This window comes from Alnus glutinosa, chromosome 4 (assembly GCF_958979055.1).
Source record: "Alnus glutinosa chromosome 4, dhAlnGlut1.1, whole genome shotgun sequence".
NCBI classification, from domain to species: domain Eukaryota; kingdom Viridiplantae; phylum Streptophyta; class Magnoliopsida; order Fagales; family Betulaceae; genus Alnus; species Alnus glutinosa.
In genome coordinates, this window is record NC_084889.1 from 27,578,770 (window position 1) to 27,602,370 (window position 23,601).

Sequence of the window (23,601 nt, forward strand, 5' to 3'; positions counted from 1 at the left end):
AATGAAAAGCCTGAAGTCTCTCTGTGGTCCCTTTTTAATTAAGCGTCAAAGAATTGTAATATTGGGGAATCTATTCCGGGAATAAAACAAGCACACAAGAACATCTGTTTTATATATATTTCTATGCATGTAAGATATATATATATATAGGAGAGATATAGGAGAGAGAGAGAGAGAGAGAGAGAGAGAGAGAGAGAGAGAGAGAGAGAGAGAGAGGGGCTAGCAGCGGAAGCCCTAATACAGACGTGACAAACCCACAAAGCATTGTCTTGGCGACGGCCGACCAAACACGAGTTAGTGGGAGACAATCTAAACGTTGGCCACAACTCCCTTCCTCTCAAAAAAAAGCTTTGCATCCACTTGAAAAAGACAAGACTGACGTTGCTGGCCTTTTCTTTTACAAAATTTAGTGCTTTGTTTTGCATAATGTCTCCCTCTCTCTCATTGGCATCCCCTTACCAAATCTTATCTCTCTCTCTCTCTCTCTCCTACATACATGCATTAATTGGCATCTCCTTAATTACCAATTCTTAATTAAATTAAAGCAATTTGTTTCTCCCATACAATTGCGTGCATAGTTTTTATTCTTTTGGGTGCATATATAAATCCTAGAGATGGGTGTTCAAACTTCAAAGCGCGCACTTATCCAAAAGAAAAAAAAAAGAAAAAAAAAGTATATATTTTGGTTCTTATCTCACCGTGATCTATTGTTTATTAAACCTCATTTAGGCATATGACTCATTAATCATTGCACCATGACCAGAGATTTTGGGCAGGGCCTAATTAAGTTCATTAAACCTAGCCCAGCTATTTGAGGATATTTCAGAAGAGTTTCTTTTCATATTCGTGGATGCTTAACAAGTAGTCGGAGATAGTATATGTGGCAAAGAATGTAAAAGATTTAATAATATTTGTTTTGATATGTGATTACAACACGAATATATAATCTTTGATAGGATTTTTTCTTTTTCTTTTTCTTTTTCTTTTTTGGGATTGAGGATATTGAGTTCGGACGGGATGCAATACGTAGGATATTGCACCAGATGCAGTACTTTTTTGTTTTCGTATAGGCCGTTCATTGAAATGAACAGCCCATATCATGACAACAAAGCAATAAAACAAAAACTATGTTTGTTGGAATAATTTGGTGGCCAAATCACACAAAGTGGGTTATTCGGCCACCTAGAAGGGGTGGTTCGAGAGTGTGGCTAAACAACCCCAACATCCACATTTTTTTTTTTGTTTTTTTGTCACAATATGACAGTTTATTTAAAATGAACGGCCCATAAAAAATTGTACTGTATTTGGTCTCAATTCTTTATTTTGCATGCAAATAAATTTTTCAAATACACAATGTGTAATACCCCCTTTAAAATCATAAATTAGAAATGTAAATCTATGTGTAATGATGATAAATCAGGTGGAAATACATGTTAACTAATTAATAGGAAATAATTAGGATAATATAGGAGTAATTATGGAGCGAAAGTTAAGGTAAGTTTCCTAAAGAGTAAGAAAACACTGGAACATTGTCTTGGAAGGGAAAAATTGGATTTTTGAGCCCTAAAACGATACTCACCAAGGTTGGAATAGTGACTACGATGTCTGTTTCAAAAAGAGTTTTCAAATTTGTGTCCCATGCATGCGCAATTTCGAGACTCGTAACGAAAGTTATGCCAGTTTTTCTAGGCACTGCACAATGTTGTCGATCTAAAGGAACTGTTAAGACAATTTGGATAACCGTTAGGATGGTTTGAAAAATCGTTAAGACTGTTTTTACCGTCTGAACGCAAAAAAGACCGCATTTTTAGCTATGAAAAGGGGATTTTGTAGTTAGGTTTCCATTTGTGCACCCTCTTCAAACCCATGAACCAGCAGCCTTAAAAAATAAAAATAAAAAATAAAAAAATTGAGAATGAAAGAGTGAAATTGAAGGGAATTTGGGAAATTTGATAGGAAGAGAAGGGAGTATTCTTGGAGCAAGATGGCATAGAGCAAGTTTCAAGGATTTTGTGTAAAGGCTTCTAAAGGATATTCAAGGGATCGATTGCAACAATAAGACGATACACAATGGTGAAAAAAAAAAAAAAAAAGAAAAAAAAAAAAAGGAAAAAAAGGACAACTTAAGTGATGGGGTAAGGAAGCTATATTTATGCTAATATTTTTATATACGTCGACCCAGTGCATTTTGTCTAAAAATGCATCACCTCCTTTTTAAGCATTATGAAAAGTATATATATATATTAGGAAAATATCCTTGTGCATGAAATGCGTGACGTGGATTACTTTTATAAATGTTGTCTTAAATGGCGCATGAACTATTTTTAAGACTACTTTAGTATATTAAAATGTTAATAAAACTTCACTTACCATTCCTGATCTTTAATCACTTTTGCAGTCATACCTTTAAACTTTTAAAAGTGTCAATTTAATGTATCTATCTTTTATTTTTATTTTTATTTTTCAATTTCCCCCGTTTGTTAGGATTTTCTGTTAAATCCTGAAAAATTTCCAAAATACCCCCTTTTTTAAAAAAAAAAAAAAAAAAAAAATTAAAGATTCAGGCATGGGTGTGTATTTTTGCAAATTCCGTTAATTCTGACCAATGGCTAAATCCTTACAATTTTTTTTTCTTTTTTTTTTTTCCTAAAAAGAAAAGAGGTATTTTAGAAATTTTGACATCTCTTCGTAAGGATTTAAAGGAAAATTCTAACAGATGAGGGAAATTGAATTTTTTTTTTTTTTTTTTGAAAGATAGAGATACTAAATTAACAATTTTTAAAGTTTATGATTGCAAAAGTAATGAAGATCTGGAATAGTAAGTAAAGTTTTCCCTAAAATGTTTATATGACATGAAATGACTATGGAGTATTATGTATGATGTTATTTATGATGGAATGTAATGAACTTTGATGACACCGGTACCATGTGAGTTTTAAATTTATGGAAGCAGTGTGATACACCATTAGTTGGGGTGTGATCTGTAACACCTTCAAAATTTATTGGTATAATTAATTCGGAGTATTACTCGTAGTTTTTCCATACTAATTAACTAGTAATTACAGGGATTCACTACCTCAAACACTAACTTAACAAAGTAATAATATAGCGGGAAGAGAAATAAAAATGATTTGAGTCGAATCTTAACATTTCATCAACATCAACTATTATTATCAATATAAAATACATAGCTTCCAAAGAGATATAACGACAAAGTTAACACATTCTAACTATTCTAGGCAAACCTGATTATGTGAGCCCTTCTCTCGATATCTTCATTCCAGCGAAATGTTCAATCCAACAGTCCATCAAACTTGCTAAATTGCAAAACAACGAAGTGTTCCATAGGTGAAAAAGTAATTGTGTAAGTCCACGAATTAGGAAGAAATTTTTTATGGAACCTACCAAGTTATGTGATGAGGCTTAGGTGACAATTTACATTCCTCAAACTTTAGTAACCATTAATGTCTTGGGTTTTGTAAAATAGATTAATGTTGCCTTTGTTACTATACTAACATCAATTTATTTTGAAGTAGAGCAAGCATAGGCCCAAGAAAATCAAATTTATTTAATGTAGAACTCACGCTAGTGGAATTCTTATACATAAATAAACAGGGTTATAGCTTCCATTTGTGTAGTTTATTCGAGCCCTTAACTCCTTTTTGATAGAGTTGGCTTTGTCCTAAGGGACCTATAGTTCAACACCAGTTCCCCGATATTGTCGTGGAACGTCATCGTTAGTGGCCAGATCCGATTTAAATCCCGGGTGATCAACACTATTAATGATGTTGTAGTTGTGACCCCATCTGTACATAGTACACCAGTCACCTATAAAACCATTGGATCCAATGTCAAACATAAAAGTAAATATCTTTAACCATAAGGTCAAGCCCATATCTAAATATGGGCATTTCATCCATACATGATGATCCTCTCCATATGTATATTTCTTATAAACCATTATATAAATAAATATTTGTTCTAAAGTGTTTATAAACCTTTGATGAAATCATTAAGCTCATGATATAAATTAAATTTTCGTATTAATTAAGCTCATGATACTCTGCACGACCATCATCCTTTGTCTGATGAGAGCCACTTTGACTTAGGTGTCATAAACCAACTCCAAGCCTAAGAATTGTCTCTCGTGCGGCGTTATGCCAATATAGCGGAGACTAACACTTAGGTCTGTAGAGTGCCTAGTAAGGTGGCATTATGATGGTCACTTGGTAGTTGTTTTAATAGGCAAACTCGATCAGTGGGATGTATTGAATCCACCTCCCCTTGAAATCTAAAACATGTGCTATAACCCTCAAGTATCTAAATGGCCCTTTCCGATTGGTTGTCGGTTTGTCGGTGGAATGCAATGTTGCACTTCAATTGAGTCCCTGTCTCCTTTTTAAGATTTTAGGAAAATGTCGAAATAAATGGAGGGTCACGATTCGAAAAAATAACAATCGGTACCCTGTACAGTCGCCAATTTTTCCATAGAGTTTTTGACCTTGATCAAGATGAAGTGGGCGGTCTTTGTCAGCCTATCGACCACCACCCAAATAGCATTCTCTCCTAACGGTGTTCTAGGTAATCCCACCACAAAATTCATAGCTATATTGTCCCACTTCCACTTGGGCACGAGTACTGGTCACCGTGTTCCTACAAGTCTGTAATGATCCATCTTTACCTGCCGACACATATGGCATTGTTCGACGCACTTTTCAATATCCCTCTTCATTGGCCGACAAAGCTGAAAGTTGTGATAACAAACTATAAGACCCCCAAAATTATATAATCATATTTACTTAACTTAGTGTTACTCGTAGTATCTTCAAACCAATTAACTCATAATTGGCAAAAAATCCATCATTGCTGGTACATTGCGAAGTTTCCACTTTATTGGAGCAGAGTCACTGCTGGATTCTCTTATTATGCTTAACTCCCCATTCGAACACCCTCCTCCAGATGATTCGTCCTCTGTTGGCCAGTTATGACCGTTTTCCTTAACCTTGAGTCGACGTGTCGCATAAATGAGCTTATAACTTGGTGTAAACAATTCATACTCAGGTAGCCAATCACGTAGAATTACCTTGTGCATGCGTCGGTCACACATTTGCTTATATATTAGAAGTAAGTGGTTGCAAAATCGTGATTGATAAGCTCGACCCAGACATTCATCACACTTATATTTGCTGCAATCAAACATAGGATGTTACTTAGCCTGCGCCTCAAAATTCAAGTCAAAATACCAAAAAAGTCTTAAATTTATCATATGCTCTAGTCTTTGACAATTAAAACCTTTTAGCATCATAACCTATTCTCAGATCATTTTTTGTGGTTGAGAGAGTCGAATGTTCTTTTGCCATACTTTAACATCTCAAAAATTAATATATATATATATATATACTTAACTTTGTGTGTTTCTCATAGTGTCTTCAAACCAACTAACTGGTAATTAGTTGAATTTACCACACTAAACTAATTATCAGAATATACTATAGCGGAAAATAGAATTAAATGATCTGAGACTCGTAACAATAAATCATTTAACAGAACCATGTATCATTAATTATAAACTTAGAGCCTCCAAATAAACATTTCTCTAACGTTAAACAACTATGTTTATCAAGCAAACTTGACAATTTGAGTCATTCGCTTGGCATCTTCATCCCCGTAAATTTCTCACTCTTCAACATAGCAACCTGCTAAACTGTAAGACATTGAGGTATCTAACAGGTGGAAGAAAATGTTGGGGATCATACACATACATAGTAAGCCAATGAAAATCGATCCCAGGAAAATTTTGCTTTAAGATAAACAAGGCTAAATAAAACAAATACACAAATTTGTGTTACTTACAATCGAATTCTGCCTCTCCTAAGCCTGTAGGGCTATATAACTCTGACTGAGATACTCCTTTCATATTGAATGATCAAGAATACGTTCTTGACGTTCTTGGTTTATTGATTAAACCTTCAGACCTTCTCTTTGATGACTAATTATAACCGTGAGTGTAGACTCACAAACTATTCTTAAATCAATAGAATAGGTATAAGTATAAACTTGAAAAAACCAAATATTCTCTTTTTGAGTATTTCTCACGACTCTCTTGTACATTCTTGTGTCTTTCACAAAAATATTTATAAAACTTGAATCTCGAAGTTTTTCAACTTATGAATCAATAAATTATATCAATAAGTGAATCTCTAATTTATGCTTCACTTTGGTCTTTTGTTTATAGACTTGAATTTACAATCATGATTGTGATATGAGATAAATTTGAGTTATAGTAGAACTAGGACTAGAGAAATAGTAGAACTAAGACTAGGGCCACAGTAGAATGAGGATTGGAGTCATAGAAGAACTAGGACTTCTAGTCCTATATATCCCTAGGGTGCACAGCCAATTGGAGAAAATTACTCCCTTTGCCCCCAACACCACACGGTTATGGGGAGAATTATTCTCCGCATGTGCCTAGGGAAAACCCTAGCCGATTACTAATTATTGTTAAGCATGTGCTTGGTTTTTATTTCTTAGGCCCAATACTCCTTTAACTCCTCTTAAGACCATTGGAAAAAATTTCAAGAACCCAAAACTATTTAATGGCTTAAGCCCTTAGGAAATAAATTCATAAGCTCAATCATCTCTAAGTAATAAACCACTTAGGAATTAAATTATTTTGGCCCATGATTTATTAAATAAAACAATTCAAATAAATAAATGCATAACCAAGGCCCAAATCAAATAGTCAATTTACATCAGCTCAAAAATGAACCTAAAGGAAAAAATACAATTAGCTTTAATAGGTCATTGATAATATTACACGACACTATTAATCATAATTCATTCCACTAAACAAATGTGACTGTACTCTAGTATGTATTTTCAATTTAATGAATTAATCTTCGTGACGTACTTATTTATTACATATTATCTCTCTATGGAATCATTCCGTAGTTAAACCAAAGTCAATACACTGTAACTTTTTTCACTATATCTTTTCCTTGATAACCTAGTTTAATTACATGATTATTATTTTTGTACACTTGCACAAAATAAAGTTTTAGTATATCCATGTAACACCCTAGTCCCATATTGGAAAGAGATGAATAGCTCATATAGAGTGGGTGGTTTATAAAGATACTCATGGGTGATAAGTCTCACATTACCTAGTTATTAGGTGAAATTTGGCTTTATAAGAAATTTTAGGAAAGTTACAAATTGACTAGTCCTTTTGATTCTAGGAAAGCTCAAAATTGACTTGTTCTTTTGAAGTGCTAGTGCAGATGTAGCTAACGCTTTTTCCTGGGTCGTTACAAATGGTATCAGTGCCACCTAGTAATGCTAGGTCATGTGGTATTGGAGCATTATATGACGTAGCCCTGAAGAGGACGTCAGAGGTTTAAGGGGGAAGCTTGTAACACCCTAGTCCCATATTAGGAAGAGATGAATAGCTCATATAGAGTAGGTGGTTTATAAAAATATTCATGGGTGCTAAGTTTGACATTGCCTAGTTACTAGGTGAAACTGAGTTTTATAAGTAATTATAGGAAAGTTTCAAATTGACTAGTTACTTTGAAGTGATAGTGCAGATGTTGCTAACGTTTTTTCCTGGGTCGTTACAATCCCACTAAAACACTTAGGCCCGAGCTTTAGGATAATTATTCCCATTAAATCTACATCAAAGGAAATATTCATTATCACTTTATTATTGTCAAAAGATTTGGATTCATTCTTTAAGAAGGTATTATCACAATGCTACATGCGATTACTCAATCCATGAAGATGTTCACCATGATTGATCTCATTCATGTATACATCGAAATGACCTACGCCTTACATATGTATTCAATATCTTCTCAGGATTTAGAGTAATTGTTATAAGTCGTCGTGCATGTACATCATTCTTTATCACATTATTGAAAGAATGATGATTCATGTAGTCCGTTTGGTGCATGGCACTACCTTGGTCTTACACCAACATATCAACTCGAAGCCCTACTTGCTTCTTCTAATCAAGACAGATCGTTGAGGTTGACCTGTTATAGTCTAAATGGATTTCTCAGTTCTATTTACGGCCACGAATAATTTTTTATAAGTTAGAAGGGCCTATGACTATGATCTTCTCTATGATAATTTATTTACTCACACCATAGTCAAATATAATGTAACTTAGGTACCTTACATGTATATAATATGAAAATATTCAAATATATATGTACATGTAAAACATTAATGTATATGCCCAATGTTCAATATTATATAAATATATAAAAGCATCATCCAGACAATTGGAGTTTTCAACACCAGTCCCAACAATCTCCCACTTGTCCTTAATTCCAATTGGACACTTATTTGTAATCTATATACACAAAGTGAAACATCCACTGTCTCACCAAAGCAAGTAACTTGTGAAAACAATTTAACTAAACTTAGTCTAATCAGAACCATGCCACTGTATTATCTACCCAAGATATTCTTCCTAAGAGACATCTCTTTTTTTAGAAATAAAACTTGTGTTTCCTAAAGCAAAACACTTTTGGTTTTGTATGACAAATGTTCAATATTATACAATTATGGAAACACATCATCAATACAATTGAATTTTTGGACACTAGTCCTAACAGAAAGTAACTGCACAAGTCTACGACTTAGTAATTAAATTATTATGAATTTGATTTATTTAATGAGCCTTAAGTAGCAATTCATAACCCTTGAATATGAAACATGAGTTTTCACAAACATGTTATGTGTTGCCTCCATTATTATACCATTGAAAATTTCTTTTATTTTAAGAAGTGATGTGGCATAATCCCACTAACAATAATTGATATTTCAACGCAAAAAAATTATGCAATATACATATAATCGTTTAATCATAGATTTACTATGTATGGTCTACTCAAGCCCTTAACCACTTTTTCGTTGGTTTGACGTTGTCTTGAGGGACCCGTAGTATAATGCCGGTGCCCAACATATTGCAGCATATTGTCATATACTAGTAGCCCAAGCGAGTCCGACATCGAATGGTCCACGCTAGTAGCAATGCCGTTGTGGAGACTCTATCCGTAAATGGTGTGCCGGCCAAAAAGAATCATTGGATCCAAGATCAAACATAAAAGTAAATCTCTTCGACCATAGGGTCAAGCCCATATAATAGTAAGCCAATAATCATTCTACCACACGTATCGATGTACTATGTTATACGATGCAAATATGTTTCATTTATTTAGAAAATCATATATAAGCGTTCATTCATTTGAAACAATCTAAACATGTTACAAAATTGGTAGGCTCATGACATATTTGTTGAAAAGTAAAGCATGCTCAGTCCTCTGACATATTGCACGTTAGTATAAAAACAGTTTCGAAAGCATTTACTTACCTCAATCACTCGTCCACAATTTTGGGCATCTCGAACTCCCCGCTATTGCGAAACATACCCTAATATTATACACAATACATCGAGGGTTCTAACCCATGCACGTAAAAAACCTAAAAACATAGTAGTTACACTAATTTATCATTAAAACCCTAATTATCAATCTACTGTCGAACATTCGGCTTCGAGGTTGAGCGTTCAACCATGAATGGTTGAATGTTCAATCAAATGTAGTGGAACGTTCAATGAAGGCCAAAATACATAAATGACTCAAAACTTCTACTTAGTTCACATTCTAACTTAACCAAAGCTCAAAATAACTATATAAAAACATCTTAAATCATAACAACATGATAAAACATGAAAAACATGAACAAATTTGTAACTTTTTGGAAAATCTAATTACGTCATGTGATAAATCTTAAACCTAACATGTCATGCTAGGACTTCACAAAATGCTTGCTAAATAACAAGGCGAGTACATTAACACTCTGAAAAATGAATTTGAGGTTCAATGGTTACCTTATAGAGGATGAAACTACACCAAATGCCATATTTTCTCTCTCTAGAATATCTCTCTCACTAAGTCTAGGGTTTACTGAAGTGCAGGAATGAAGGATGAGAACTGAGGGCCGTAATGTACTATTTATAGGCATGGGGAACAAATAAGATTGACTGAGGTGGATACAGTGCTTTTCAGGCATGGTCAAACGTTTGGGGAAATGATAGCTTGAACGTTGGGGGAAAATGACAGTGCGGTCGTTCTAGAGGGATATCGAGCGTTCAACTAGGGAAACCATCAAACATTCCAGTGGGATTCTTGAACGTTCGGCTAGGGAAAATGGTGAAAATGTTAAAGTGATAAGTGAAATTCTTTTATCATGGGTGTTTATAAAGCGTGATTAGTCGAATAAACATATTTATTTTATTTTATGTTTTGGGGTATTACAGGGTCACTTCCTTAACCGTCCACTCTCCAAGATTGTTTCTTGTTCTTGTACCTCAAAGTTGTTCATAAAATTAATGTCGATATAACTGTTGGTTGATCATGGGGGCCCTTTTATTCCAACCAAGTTCATTGCAAGCCATTAGTGCCCTAGTAGTTGGCATGAGTGTTGCGCTTGACTCTCCCCACTCATAAGGAACCCAAGACCTACTCCAAAAAGGCTCCCAAAAGAGATTTAAGTTATTTTTTAAGCCTTAGTAAGCTTATTGCAAATCGGTTCAACTACAATGACTCATTTTATATTTTTTTGTATTGAATAGTATTCTAGACTTTCAGAAGGTTTTCTCTTGTTGACGTGTAACACTATATGTTATATATACTCCCAACATAATATCTAGAGGCTTTGGGCATAGGCCTATTTGTGACAAGAAAACATTATAGGCACATTTGGTATGTAGTTTAGAGCTTAGAATGGAATAATTATTCTACTTTTTTGGTTACTTTATTATTCCTGAGAATAAATATTCCCAAAGAATAGTCATTCCTCAAAATGAGGATAGGTATTCCTTCTAAAAAGGAAAGGAATAACTACTCCTTTCCTGTTGGAAATAACACACTATTTATATTCACACAAAAGTCTCTATTGAGAAAACGATCTCTCTCGCTACTGACTAGTCCCTCTCATCACCCATGAATCCCCCAGTAGGTACCACAACCCCTACTCCCATTATACACTATTCCGTTGTCACCTCTAATCCACAAATCCAAATCCAAATCCAAATCACTACCAAATAAGCGTATTTACATCTCTATGTGTATGATTTGAATTATAAAGGTGTTGTAGGAAATTTGATTACAATATGATTAAATTCACCAGTATATTGCACTATACCAGACAGTAAATTACATATTTAGGATTTTACTCCATTATTATAACCACACTAATGAACATGAATATCTATTTAATTTTAACTTCTTCCATTTTTAGTAATAACTATTCTTTTTAAGAATAATCAAACGTGCCCTAATAAGTTTATCATGTGTTATCGATGGTGCTGAGATTGAGACAACTAAAAAAAAAAGATATTTTTTAATTAGGGTTTGTTTAACTGTTGACGAACAATAAGAAAGCTAACAAATACTAATTAAGCTTAATTAGTCGTTTCTCTCTCCATTTTTTTTTTTGTCGTGATTCATGCTAACAATGATACTTGATTATTTTGGTGCATGAGATAAACAAAGTTGAAGAAGATGTTACCATAGTGGTAACATTAGAGTTGGTTTCCCTCTTTTGACCCCCTCAAGTCACATCTCTCCTTTTAGTTATTATTAATATTTATGTTTAGGGTGTCGCTGGGAACCCTCAAGTTGTATTTATTTTGTATTTAATTAAATTAGTTTTTCTCTTCAAACACTCCTATTTGATACTCTTTAATTATGAATCTTCTTGTACAAGATCCATTGCTTTTTCTTAAGATGATCGAGCGTGCATGAATAAGCTTGATTTGATTGATATGCGAGATTGATGTGATGAAACTTGCATGCTCATGTTCTCTTTCAAATCAAAGAGTTGACTGCTGATCCATCACGTACGTGGTAGCCGCACTACATAACTCTATCATTCATTTGTTTGAATTTATTCCTCAAGCCACCATTTGGTTATGCTACTATGAGATAGACAAATGAGTCAATCGCAAAATGAGTTAAGTAGCTGAAATTTGTGAAACTTATTGTCCCTGTCGATATGGTGAGAAACAATCATTCGAAACCGCACTTTGTAAGGTAGGTTTTAAGAGTTTCATGTAAGTAGAACGGTATGTATCCATATGACGAGAAATAAGCATTCGAAATTGCACATCGTAATTAAGGTATGTTTTAAAAGTCTTTCACGTGAGAGCGACGTTGACATGATGAGAAACAAGCATTCGAAATCGCACCTCGTAAGACGTGTTAAAAGCCGTTCATGTGAGTAGAGTGGTACTGTTTCACTCCAACAATTCTTTTGTCAACGTAATGTTTCCGTGACTCGAACCCATGACACTAGTTTTCATATCATTTGTTGGATCGAGTTTTTGACCATCTTCTTTAAAAACTGATTTGTGTCTAGTGAGGGAAGCTAAAGCCTTTATGGCATTCGAACTCACACTCCTTAAGACATATTGTAAGAGTCGTCCATGTGAGCAGAATATACCATTTGTTGGATCGGATCGGGTCTTTTACCATTTAATCTGAAAATTAATTGGTGTGTAGTGAGAGAAGCCAAAGCCTTTTATGGTATTCGAAATAACACCCCGCAAAACATGTTCTAAGAGTCGTCTACATGAACAGATCGGCATTGTTACACCCCCAACAAAATTGATCGACATGTAATTTTAAGATATTTGATTTTTACATGTATTTATGTAATTTTATATGTATTTATATTAAGTGCAATGCTATATATATGTACGTCTTTCAGTTAGCAACTATCACAAATGATTTATATATATGTGGAGACTCGAATCATGTTGCTTAATTACTGAAGGATTTGATCCTTGGGACATTTCAAAGCATACAGAAACACCATACAAGGGTTATTGGGCATGCTGATCATCTTAATAAGTAAGTTAACATGAAATGATCCATGAGTTAACCATTTGTTGTTGATTAAATATTTCAACCACATGTAGGATTAATCCAGAAACTAAATATGCAGTAACCTATTCCTAGAAATATTGAAGCCTGTTACCTGTAACTATTGTTGTAGAAGCAAGCTCATGATGACAAAAACATGCATCTGTTGAATTTTATTTAAGCTACTGAAGAGAACAGAAAGGGCTTGAACTTAATGAATATAAAGGAAAATTAAAGAAATCGTATGTGATATGATTCAGATATCCCACAATGTAATTACTATTAACTTTGTCAAATTAAACAATTAAAAGTAAAGTTTATGCAATGACTGACTTTAAGCATAACTCTAAGCCACAAACATTTTTAGGCATCAGTCAACAATTTCGGAAAGTATTGTCCTGGTGCATGTAAGGTATCATCATTTGTGTAGAAATAACATATAAAAAAACAAAAAAAAAAAAAATGATTGTTGTACAATTGTAGACACAATTCTCGTCTAACTGTTACGTAGGTAAATATGGACGAAAGTTATGTCTACGGTTGTACAACTATTATTTCTCATAAAATAATAGAAAAGAAAGAAAAGAAAGAGAGAGCGGAATAGGAGAGAGACGTATGAGTTACATCTTGTATATTAAATAATATCACATAACTTTTTATATATAAAGAGAGACAATGAGTAATACTGAGTAAAAAACCCTAAACCAAATAAGGTTTAAAATTCTAAATATTTTAAGATATTCTAACAAGATAAATTCAAATAAAAGCAATTCAGCCAGCTTTTGACAAAGAATAGTACTGAGTGAACTTCCAAAACTTAGTCAATCCTATACATTATTATATTTGTTATAGTAGTATTTTGTCGTTAAAAGAATAATTCTCAGGTAGAAAGAAAAGTATGGTGGCAGCAAAATGACCAGCAAGTCATTCACTTTTCCAGGGAGATGTGGTGTGTTTGGCCAGGGAAATGCAAAAAAATACTACTAGTGCATAATTAGTGTATGAATTATTCTCCGTTTAGTAAAGAGTTCTTCTCAGTTTTGAGAAGAGAAATGAGGAATGAGTTGATTAATGTAATATAAAGTAAAAATGAGTTTTGAATTTTTTGTAAGAGAATAAATGAGGTTAACTTTTCTTAAAGAGAAATGGGAAGAAATTAAGGAATAGGGATCGATCTTCTGCAATTGTTTGCCCCTGTAATCGGGCATGCAACCCGATCAAGCTCTTCCTTAGATAAGTGGGCTCCATCAGAAACCTCTCCTAATTACAGAAGACTCTTGCAAGCCGGTCAGAAAAATTGTAGGAAGTCCTCTTCGGTAATGTAGAGGGGCCTTGACCATATCGAATAATAAAAGCTATAATTAAAAATAGGCAAAAAAGCTTTAAAAATAAATACATTAAGGAATTTGAAGTGTAGCCTTTTTTTTAAAAAAAAAAATAATAATAATAATAAAAAAAAAATAGCAAGTTATATATACATCCAAGAGTGTTGCTAGGGATAATACTACAACTTTTGTGAGATAATTAAGTAAAAAAAATAAAAATCTGACTTGTTAATTAATTAGTTATTTAATGGTTCAATACTCGTCAAGAATACACTCTTACATTTCATCAACTATATATGAACTATTACGTCAGTTTGTAAATAAAATTTATATTACGTACCCCATCATACATCCCACTACCATTGAATTCAAAAACTCACCCTTTATCTATTTTTCATAGAAAAATATCATTTGAATCAGAATTTATTGCCAACCTAGGAAATTTAAAAAAAAAAAAAAAAAAAAAAAAAAAAAAAAAAAAAAAAATCGACAAAGTTACAACTTTTTCTTAGCTCTATCAAAGAAAAAAGTATTAATAAATGCAAAGTTGATCTAAACTGAAATGGAGAGCCATCTTGACCTGATCCTGATCTAGAAGGGCATAGATGAGGAGGGAAAGTCTAAAAGAGGGAATAGACACAATAATGAACTGACAAATGCAGAAAGCATGCATGCTGACAAGTTGCGATGGTGCCAAGCTCTGTAGGCATCCAACCCCATGCTGTATATATTGGCTTTTAAAATTCATTTGTCTCATAAATTATCATTAAATTTGATAAGAATGAAAAATAATTAAATAAATAAATTTAAAAGAAATTAAAGATAAAGTGCAAAATAATAAAATAGAGACAAGAGTTTTTACGTGGTTCGGTCTGTGACCTACGTTTAGAGGATAAAGCACAAAGAGTTACATTATACTTTTATTTCTCTTGATATTTTCATAATACATGGGACTCATATTTATATGAGAATTTGGTAACTAAGGTAATCAAATCAACGTCATTTAATTACTATCAAATCTGATTAAATCTCTGAAATCAAATCGATCTCCTAATATACTATAACAAGAATGACTATTTAATTGGAATCCGGAGTGATTTTAAAAGTTATATTAATTTTGAGAGGATAAAAGATGGTTTGTATAGCATTACTCTTTTAACTCAAGGTTAAAGTTACATAAATGGCGCGAGTGAATATTCTTCTTTTTCTAGGTATAAAGAAGTATTAATGTTTTTCATTTATAATTGTTGTTAAATTATAACTCAGTACAAAAGTTTAAGTTGATGGAAAAATTTTGATTTAATCATTTATGTAATATTTTAACAAAAAAAATGCTACATGTACTTAAACTCTTACAAATAGAGTCTTACTAAGATGATGTGGAGCTTATTCATTGGTACTCGTAGCATTTCTTTTTATTAATTGTTTTGATCATGTTCAATGAATAAACTCCACAGTCTTAATAAGTTACAATTTGTAAAAGTTTAAGTACATGTAGCATTTCTCTTTTAACAATCGTCAATCCAACCGTTCTTTTTTTTTCTTTTTCTTTAATTTCCTAAATGAAATCATAAGTTTTTCATGTACAATGGAATATTGAACCGAAACCTCTTCTTTAGAAATGAAAAGAAATACCATTAATTAGGCTATATGACCAATGATGTTAGTCCCACACTACCACTTATTCAATTCCCCTCATTTTCTATGTTTTTTATGCATGACAAGTTACCCTAAAGTCTTTTAATGGAGATTAGGGTTTTATTTTTTTAGGTTTAATAACTTTAATATAAGGATTGAGTTTATATTTTCTGTTTTGGTTTTTCTAATAATTTTATGGTTTCTATATTATTGGGTTTTCTTAGAAACTCAAGGATTTTCTTCTTCTTTTTTTATTATTATTATTATTATTATTATTATCTTTTAGGACTTCTAGTTACTTTAGGATTAGGATTTATAGCCTACACAAAGGATTTTTTTTTTTTTTTCTATGAATAATTTTTTCATTTTACTAACAACAAACATACTACAAATGAACTCACTCCTCCCCACTCATAGCTTGTGAAAATAGTTTTAGATCATCTTTAGATTCGACATTAAAATCAGACTCCTGGAGATATACAAAATAATCATTAAGAATTGTTGATCTCCTTATTCTAAAGGATCTTCTTAATCTTATTTCTTTTGCATTTTGCAAAGTCCGAGTAAATTCATTTTGAACATGTTCTTCGTGAGGTGGTTGTTTTGAAACTAATTGTGGTGTAAGGTAAACAATTTGATTTTTCCTAAACACAATCAAACATCCTTCATCTAAAGGAGATTCATTCAACTCGATCAATCTCGTGCTTCCTCTAATTCAATCCCACGAAGAGATTAAACTAGAACTCTGATGCAACTCAACCTATCCTTCTTTACTTGATAAATATATATACAACCCAACTATTTAACCAACCAATTCGAACAACCAACTACCAATTACAAATCAAAAGCAAACTCCAACTTTAAACTTCCCCATCTGCAGCAAATAACTTTATTCACAGTCGAATTCTTAAACTTTCCAGCTCCCATAACTCCAATTCGAATCTCCCAATCAATATTAGACAAACTGTTCTTGATTGCAAGCCATAATGTCTTCAGTTTGTTTAGTTCTAAGGACAGCCCATGTTTCTGCAGTGGAGAATATTCCTTTCTTAGAAATAACCCATCATATCGATCTAGGCTTGTCATCCTCACTTCTCTCAACCAATTCGAGCTTACTCTGAATTCAAATCAGATCTTCTGATCTTGCTGGAGGCCAAAACCGGTCTCTATTTTTTAAATTAAACATTCTTCAACTTAGGGAGCATTCATATTGAACTCTTTAATTCTAAGAATTTACTCTCTAAATATTTCTCTACTTTAACTAAATATTCTATTTTATTGATGAGGCCAACTTTAGGTCTTTCAACATTAAAAAGCCTCGTCTATCTTATTGCCAAGGGGTTCCATCAAGTTATCAACAGCAAGGCATTGACTTTAATGAGACCTATAGTCGGGTCGTTAAAGCATCGACTATCCGGGTTGCTCTTTCTCTCGCTTGCGCATATGGGTGGCTGCTTCGTCAACTTGATGTCTGTAATGCGTTCTTACTATTGGGGTTGTCCCACATCGGTTGTGAAAGGGGTTGGTGGTCAGTTTATAAGTGTGAGGGAAAGCCTCACCTCATAAGCTAGCTTTTGGGGTTGAGAGAGGCCCAAGACCACCTAACACTTACATGGTGATCTCATTGAAGAGGTATATATGACTCAACCACTTGGTTTCATTGATCCAGTACGACCACACTATGTCTACAAAGAAAATGTCTTTGTTTACAATAGAAAATTTTTCTTATAATGAACTGTATAATAATTGGAATTATACAATGAGCAAAAAAGGAACAACATAAGCAACAAATTTCTAATTAAGTTAATAAACAAAGCCCTCAGAATAAGGCTACTTTAATTGAGAGGAAAAAAGAAGTATGAAAGAGAAACAGCATTAAAAATAAATAACTTTCACTTTTGGGCTCTTTGTATTTGAGGAGCATGAAAGCTTGAAGTTAAATTTAACATTGAGCGAAGAATTTGTTAAATGGCATGTTTTGTGAGTTTTGTTAAAATTTGAGAGAAAAAAAATCCTAGATTAAAGAGACATGCAACATAAACTGCTAGCTATGGATCCATATTTTTCAAACAGAACTCCATCAGGATGCATGCCACCAATCCCTTCGTAGATGTATCCCAAAACTGAAAATCCTTAGCTATATCTGTAAGTTTAAGCAACTTTCCCCAACTCCAGTTGCGGTTTTTGAGGGATCTTGCCAAAAACTCTTTCCTTTTAAAATCCTATACAAAAAGTATTGAATTTTTACTTTTTAGCGAGTAGTTTTTAATAAATTAAAAGAAGAAATTTCTTTGTGCTTCCTCCTTGTATATTCAAGTCTTCAAGTGGATGTGTTATGTGCTTTTCCAATGCTTCCACTACATCAGCTCTACTATACTGTTAAGCATATATTGTACAAATCTCATGATCAATTGACATGAATTTAGGGGATAAAAAAAGAAAAGAAAAGATACCTATATATCGAATGGCAAACAGGAAGAGACCCTCTTACAGCCCTTATATTTTGGTTCATATGAGTTCAAAAGGATGTCACACAAAGCACCCAACATAGAGCAAGAGTGAAAAGGAAAGGTGTCAAGAAAAAGTATTATGTGTAACTAAAAGAATAGGAGATAGACGAAGAAGAAAGGAGTGAGAAAAGGGAGGAGAAACTTTGGACTGTGACTATTGTCTCCCAATATTCGAAACAGGTCTACATCATATCAAACCCCCCATCTTATAATGGAGGGTCCCTCGTTGCACTAAGCTCCATACCTTCTAAAACTATAGCTCTCAATCATATAATTTGATCGCCACAAAAACTTAATCTCCATTCTCCTCACATTTGTTTATCATCAAACACTACAAAAAAAAATGTTTAGTATCGTTTATTAAACGACATTAAACATAGAGTCGAGAATCCAAAATAATATCGTTTACTGTTTAAACGGTGCTAGCTAATTAAAGTTGCTTGAGGTAAAGCGACACTAACAGTATAGTGTCGTTTGAATAGTAAACAACATTATTTTGTTAGTGTCGCTTAATACCTTGTCAAGCAAATGACATATTCTTGTCAATGAAAACCAAATTAATCTTCTAAATCATAAAGCAATGCTAGATATTTCCAAACATCATCACTACAGAAGGGTGGGGTTGGGGTTCGGGGTGGGGGGTGCCTTTGAATTCATTCCTGCTATTAATTGGGTTTTGTTCGGGGATTGTGACACGTGTTCTTTGTGTCTTGTTATGAAATACGTGTGGATAGATGTTGGGATTGAAACACGTGTTCTCTATGTCCTGTTATAAAATACATGTAGTTAACTACAACTGAAACTGAGCTTGAAACTTCTGCCATTCAAATAGAACAAGAGTATAATGTAAGGAAGAGCATCATCACATAAACAACTTTCCTTTTCCTTTCCTTCTTGTTTGTGTTGCTTTTGTTAAAGCATAAATTCTAGGAATAGAATTGGAGGAAATTATGGCTTTATAATTAACTAGAGAAGCTTTTTTTTTTTTTTTTTTTTTTTTTATATATATATATAAACTGACTACAAACATGATTTTACAGCCTTTACTAGCACCGACAATTCAGAAGAAAAGATTCATTCGTTCTCCGATCCTATTTCTCGTCATGCTTTTTGACTTCAACGTCCCACTTTCTGAATGCATTACTCGCCTGCTCAAGCTTTGCATGGACGCCAAATTTCTTTTATGATTTCTACCAGTTCAGCCCCAACAAAATGTAGTAGATGAGGGTTATGGGCAATGCAATTAACATCCCAAATATAACACTGCATTCAAATTATGAAATTCGTCAGTGCACAAACAAAAGAAAAAATATTCGATAATTGACGATATGACAGTGAAAATTGCTGATTTTTAACGTTATTTCTTACTGGTGTCTATAAGACAAATATACATACCCTGTGCTGAGAATATCAGGATGTACATTGTACTCCTTGGCAAAGACAAAGGGGACAATTCCTTGTGGGAGAGCAGCCTGTTATTTTTTGTTTGGCAATCCAGGGCACATGAGGGGCAAAAAGAAAACACATTAATAATGGTACAGATCACAGGGTGTTTGTTGTTCATTAATAACACCCAAACAAGTCCTTAAAGCCAAATGCTTAATGGCATTTCTCTTTCCAGCCCATATTTTGCTATCTCCACAAAAGTTGAAAAATATTCTAAAAGACCCAAATGAGATGCTATGATCATTATAATATCACCAATTAAATAAAAGAAAAACAATAAAAAAGCCTTATCTGGAGATAGACGATAGCAGTGTATATATATTTTTGAAAGTCAAAAATATGAGGCTTTGGAGCTTTTCGCAGTTAAGTAGGATTGGTTGTGTCAGGAGGAGGCAGAAAAAAAAGAAAGAGAGAGAGAAGGGGTGACCTGGACAATGGCAACGTGTAAGAGAACGCCCTTAAGGCCAACAGCAATGGAAGCTGCTGCCATGACAGCTGGACCTGTAAGGAATCTCACGGCCATAGCAAAAGCTGCTATGGAATTTCCACATGCTATGATCCTCGGTTGCAAAGCCATGAACAGACCTGTCAAATATTCACATCAAAAGCATCATCAGCATGCCCCATCACCACCATCACATCCACCGCTGTCTGTCTGTCAATCTTTTGAAAGACCTTTTATCATCACCTCCACCACTACCCATCACCACCACCCATTATACCGAAACCAACATAAACATGGCAAAAAAGTGAAGAAAGACAGTCGGATTCATAACACCATACTACTGTTTTCTTTACTTTCCTTTTGCTGGTTTGCCTGCTTTCTTATTACTTTTTAATAATGAAATGTGTGAGAGAAAAAGAATCAGAAAAGATTTTTTATAGAAAAAAGCAAGTGTGAGATTGAATTTTGTCTCAATGACAAGAGTAAATCTGTGATACTTAAAAGAACCGCTGTTTATACTGACCAAGACTGAACATGGCCATGCCAAGCCCTGCATCCGACAGTATGGAAATGGACTTTGCTATGATGGCAGGCATTTGAACATGCCACCTACAAGAAACCCCATAAAGCAAAAATTATAAAAACTCAAATTTATATGCGGGAAATTTTAAAATTTTTATGGTTTTGAGACAGAGAAGAAAAGGGCAGATATTTTGCCTGAATGAGACTAGAGACCATGTGAGGCCTATCAAGCTTGAGTAGGTGTTGGGGTTTCTGATGAGCTTTCTCCAAACCATGATGAGTATAAGCCTTGTCATGACACTTGCTGGTGGCATGGTTTTTGGTTTGCCATCTCCCACTTTTGGAGCTTCATGATTCTCCATCTGTCCGTCTAATCCTCTGTTCCCGAAGCTGAAATCATCTCTTTCTAAATACTCTTGATTTTCTCTGTTACCCTCCACTAATTATCCAAACCAATAACAAAGCAAATCAACCATTAAATATAAATTAAAGGACAACGGGAAATAAAACAAAATACTGGATGAAAATCATTCCTCAAACAGTAGTTTTACTTGAGTGGTAAGTCACTTGGCAGTAGGTCAACTCCAGTGATCACCCATTGAGTGCAAACAAGGATCACGCACGCCCTTAGGCGATAACCCGAGCTTTACTCAACCCGTATGGAAAGAGTGCTTTGCACGGTGTTTGAGATCTTACCCGGTTACTAAAAAAATAAAAAATAAAATTTACCTTTTCCTGGAGAAACGGCCACTCTCACTTCTTTCTGGTCATGAGCTGCATATTCATGCCCTCCAAAGACATCTGAAACAGGGGAAGCACTGGAGCTCCAAACAAACATATGAAGGTCTCTACCACCATCCTCTGGCTTCTGCTGAGCTTGGCCATTAGGCTTCTTTGCAGTTGCATTAGCAGCAACATTTTTCGATCCGGTTGGTGAAAACATTCCTGGGTTTGGTGCAGGGTAGTGCCCTGCTCCACCGGCGCCGGTATTGTAATGAAACCTCGGCTTACCGCCGACTCCAGTGCCGTCTTCCTCATAATTCGAAGGCCTTGGCGTTGGCCCTCGTGAAGCTGAGAGGCCATAAACATCAGAGGCACCAAAGTTTGAGTTCCTCCCACCAGCCATCATTGAGTAAAAGTCTGTGTGATTGAAACTAGACCCTCTTGGAGTAGGATTTCTTGAAGATTGCAAGGAATATATCTCTGCATTGGTTAGATTGGAGGGTCTGGGAGTGGTTGATGACAAACCTTGTGACCTTCTTGAGAAGATATCTGATCTTGAAGCATTGGATTTTCTCACAGTGACATGAAGCTTGCCATCTTCTTTGATTTCAGCCTCTGTTTCTAGAGGCTGCCTTCCATCGAGTGACATGATGTCAGAGTCGACATGGATTGAGACAATGGAGCCGGCAGTATCTGGGAACTGTTCAGAGATGAGCATTCTAGCACCTCTGAATTCAAACAAGAAGAGCATCAAAGTGTACCAAATGATGCACTGAAGGACAACAATCTGAACCATCAAACTCCCAGAAAATTCACCGTACATTCCTTTGAGCAGAGGAATGCCCATGACCAAAGTGTTTGGGAGAGTTGAGAGTGAGAACAGAGTAATCGTCCATTCCAAGCAACCCCTTTTGCTCACCCTTGTCCAAATTGCAAGAACAGCTAAAACGATGATCTTTTGGAGGGTATCAGCAGCAATGAACCGAAAATTCATGGTGTAGGGATCATTGCTGGCGATGAAGTGGAAGGACAGAAGAGGGACTGCAAAGAGAGCAACAAACCGGTTGATGCCAGAGCACTGGTCAGGGGTGAAGATCTTCCACCATTTCACCGAGCCATAGGCTAAGATCATGGCCACGTAGAGTGGAACCATTGCAGTCATAACATGGTAGAAATCTGATAGTGTGATCATGTTTGCTAACTTGCTGTATTACCCAATTCAAGAAAAACTCTGAAGTTGAAAAAGAATGGATGAATGTTGAAGAAGAAGAAGAAGAAGAAGGAGATGGTGGTGGTGGTGATGATGAAAAGAGTTGGGGAAATGGGAGAGCATGTGTTTTGGTTTTTGGGGTAGTGGGTAATAAGCAGAATACAGCAATATTTTTTCAGCTTTGAGAGTTGCGAACAAGCTTGCACTTACAGTCCCCAAAGCGCACACAACAGAGTTTTTGCTTTTTTATTTTGCTTTGTTTTTTTCCTTTTTGTTTTGAGTTGTGTTTGGATTTGGGTTTTGCGGAGATATGGAATTTGATATAGTCTTGGTAAGCTGGTGTATGGCTCTATCTTCTATGGGACTACCCGGTTGCATAAAGTGTAGAAAAGGCATTTTGGTTGGGTGTCTCTAAGTACTTGTTTCAAGAGCTTTTTAAGGCTTTGTAAAGACCCTCTTCCTCTTTCTTCTTGGATTCTCTTTTATGCTCATGGATTGTTGATGGGCTATTGGCCATATGTGAATGTTTTTATTATTATTATTATTATTATTATTTATTTATTTTAATAACAAGATATTTATTGCAAAATGCTACTACTAATTAAGGATCGTGAACTCGAAACAAACCCAACACGAAATTAGCGAGTGAAAGGATGATGGATCTAACCAATTTAATTAAATTTGTTAGATTAGGGTTAGGACCGACAATTTTTTACACGACCCACAAACCTAAAATGAAATTAGTAGGTACCTTCTTCTTCACTATGATGTGGATCCGCTCTGTGGAATAATATTTTTACTCGTTTTCGTATGTCTTGTACTATGCCTGGAAGAGTTATTGACTTGT

The 23,601-nt window shown here is 34.4% G+C and overlaps 1 protein-coding gene across 1 annotated transcript; it reads right to left on the bottom strand.

Moving 5' to 3' along the window:
* Window positions 1-19,145: 19,145 nt before the first annotated feature.
* Window positions 19,146-23,141, bottom strand: LOC133865936 (probable auxin efflux carrier component 1c). Its single transcript, XM_062302461.1, has 6 exons — window positions 21,551-23,141; window positions 21,017-21,260; window positions 20,823-20,908; window positions 20,282-20,439; window positions 19,804-19,880; window positions 19,146-19,671 (listed from the first exon to the last, which is right to left on the bottom strand). Exons 1-6 carry the CDS (start codon window positions 22,734-22,736, stop codon window positions 19,599-19,601), a joined length of 1,824 nt encoding a protein of 607 aa, XP_062158445.1. The 5' UTR covers window positions 22,737-23,141; the 3' UTR covers window positions 19,146-19,598.
* Window positions 23,142-23,601: the final 460 nt, after the last annotated feature.

Coding starts and splice junctions, on each gene's coding strand:
- LOC133865936 (XM_062302461.1), bottom strand. CDS start 22,736: ATGATCACACTATCAGATTTCTACCATGTTATGACTGCAATGGTTCCA. Junction 21,261..21,550: donor GGCCGTTTCTCCAGGAAAAG/GTAAATTTTATT, acceptor TTGGATAATTAG/TGGAGGGTAACAGAGAAAAT. Junction 20,909..21,016: donor TGGTCTCTAGTCTCATTCAG/GCAAAATATCTG, acceptor GGTTTCTTGTAG/GTGGCATGTTCAAATGCCTG.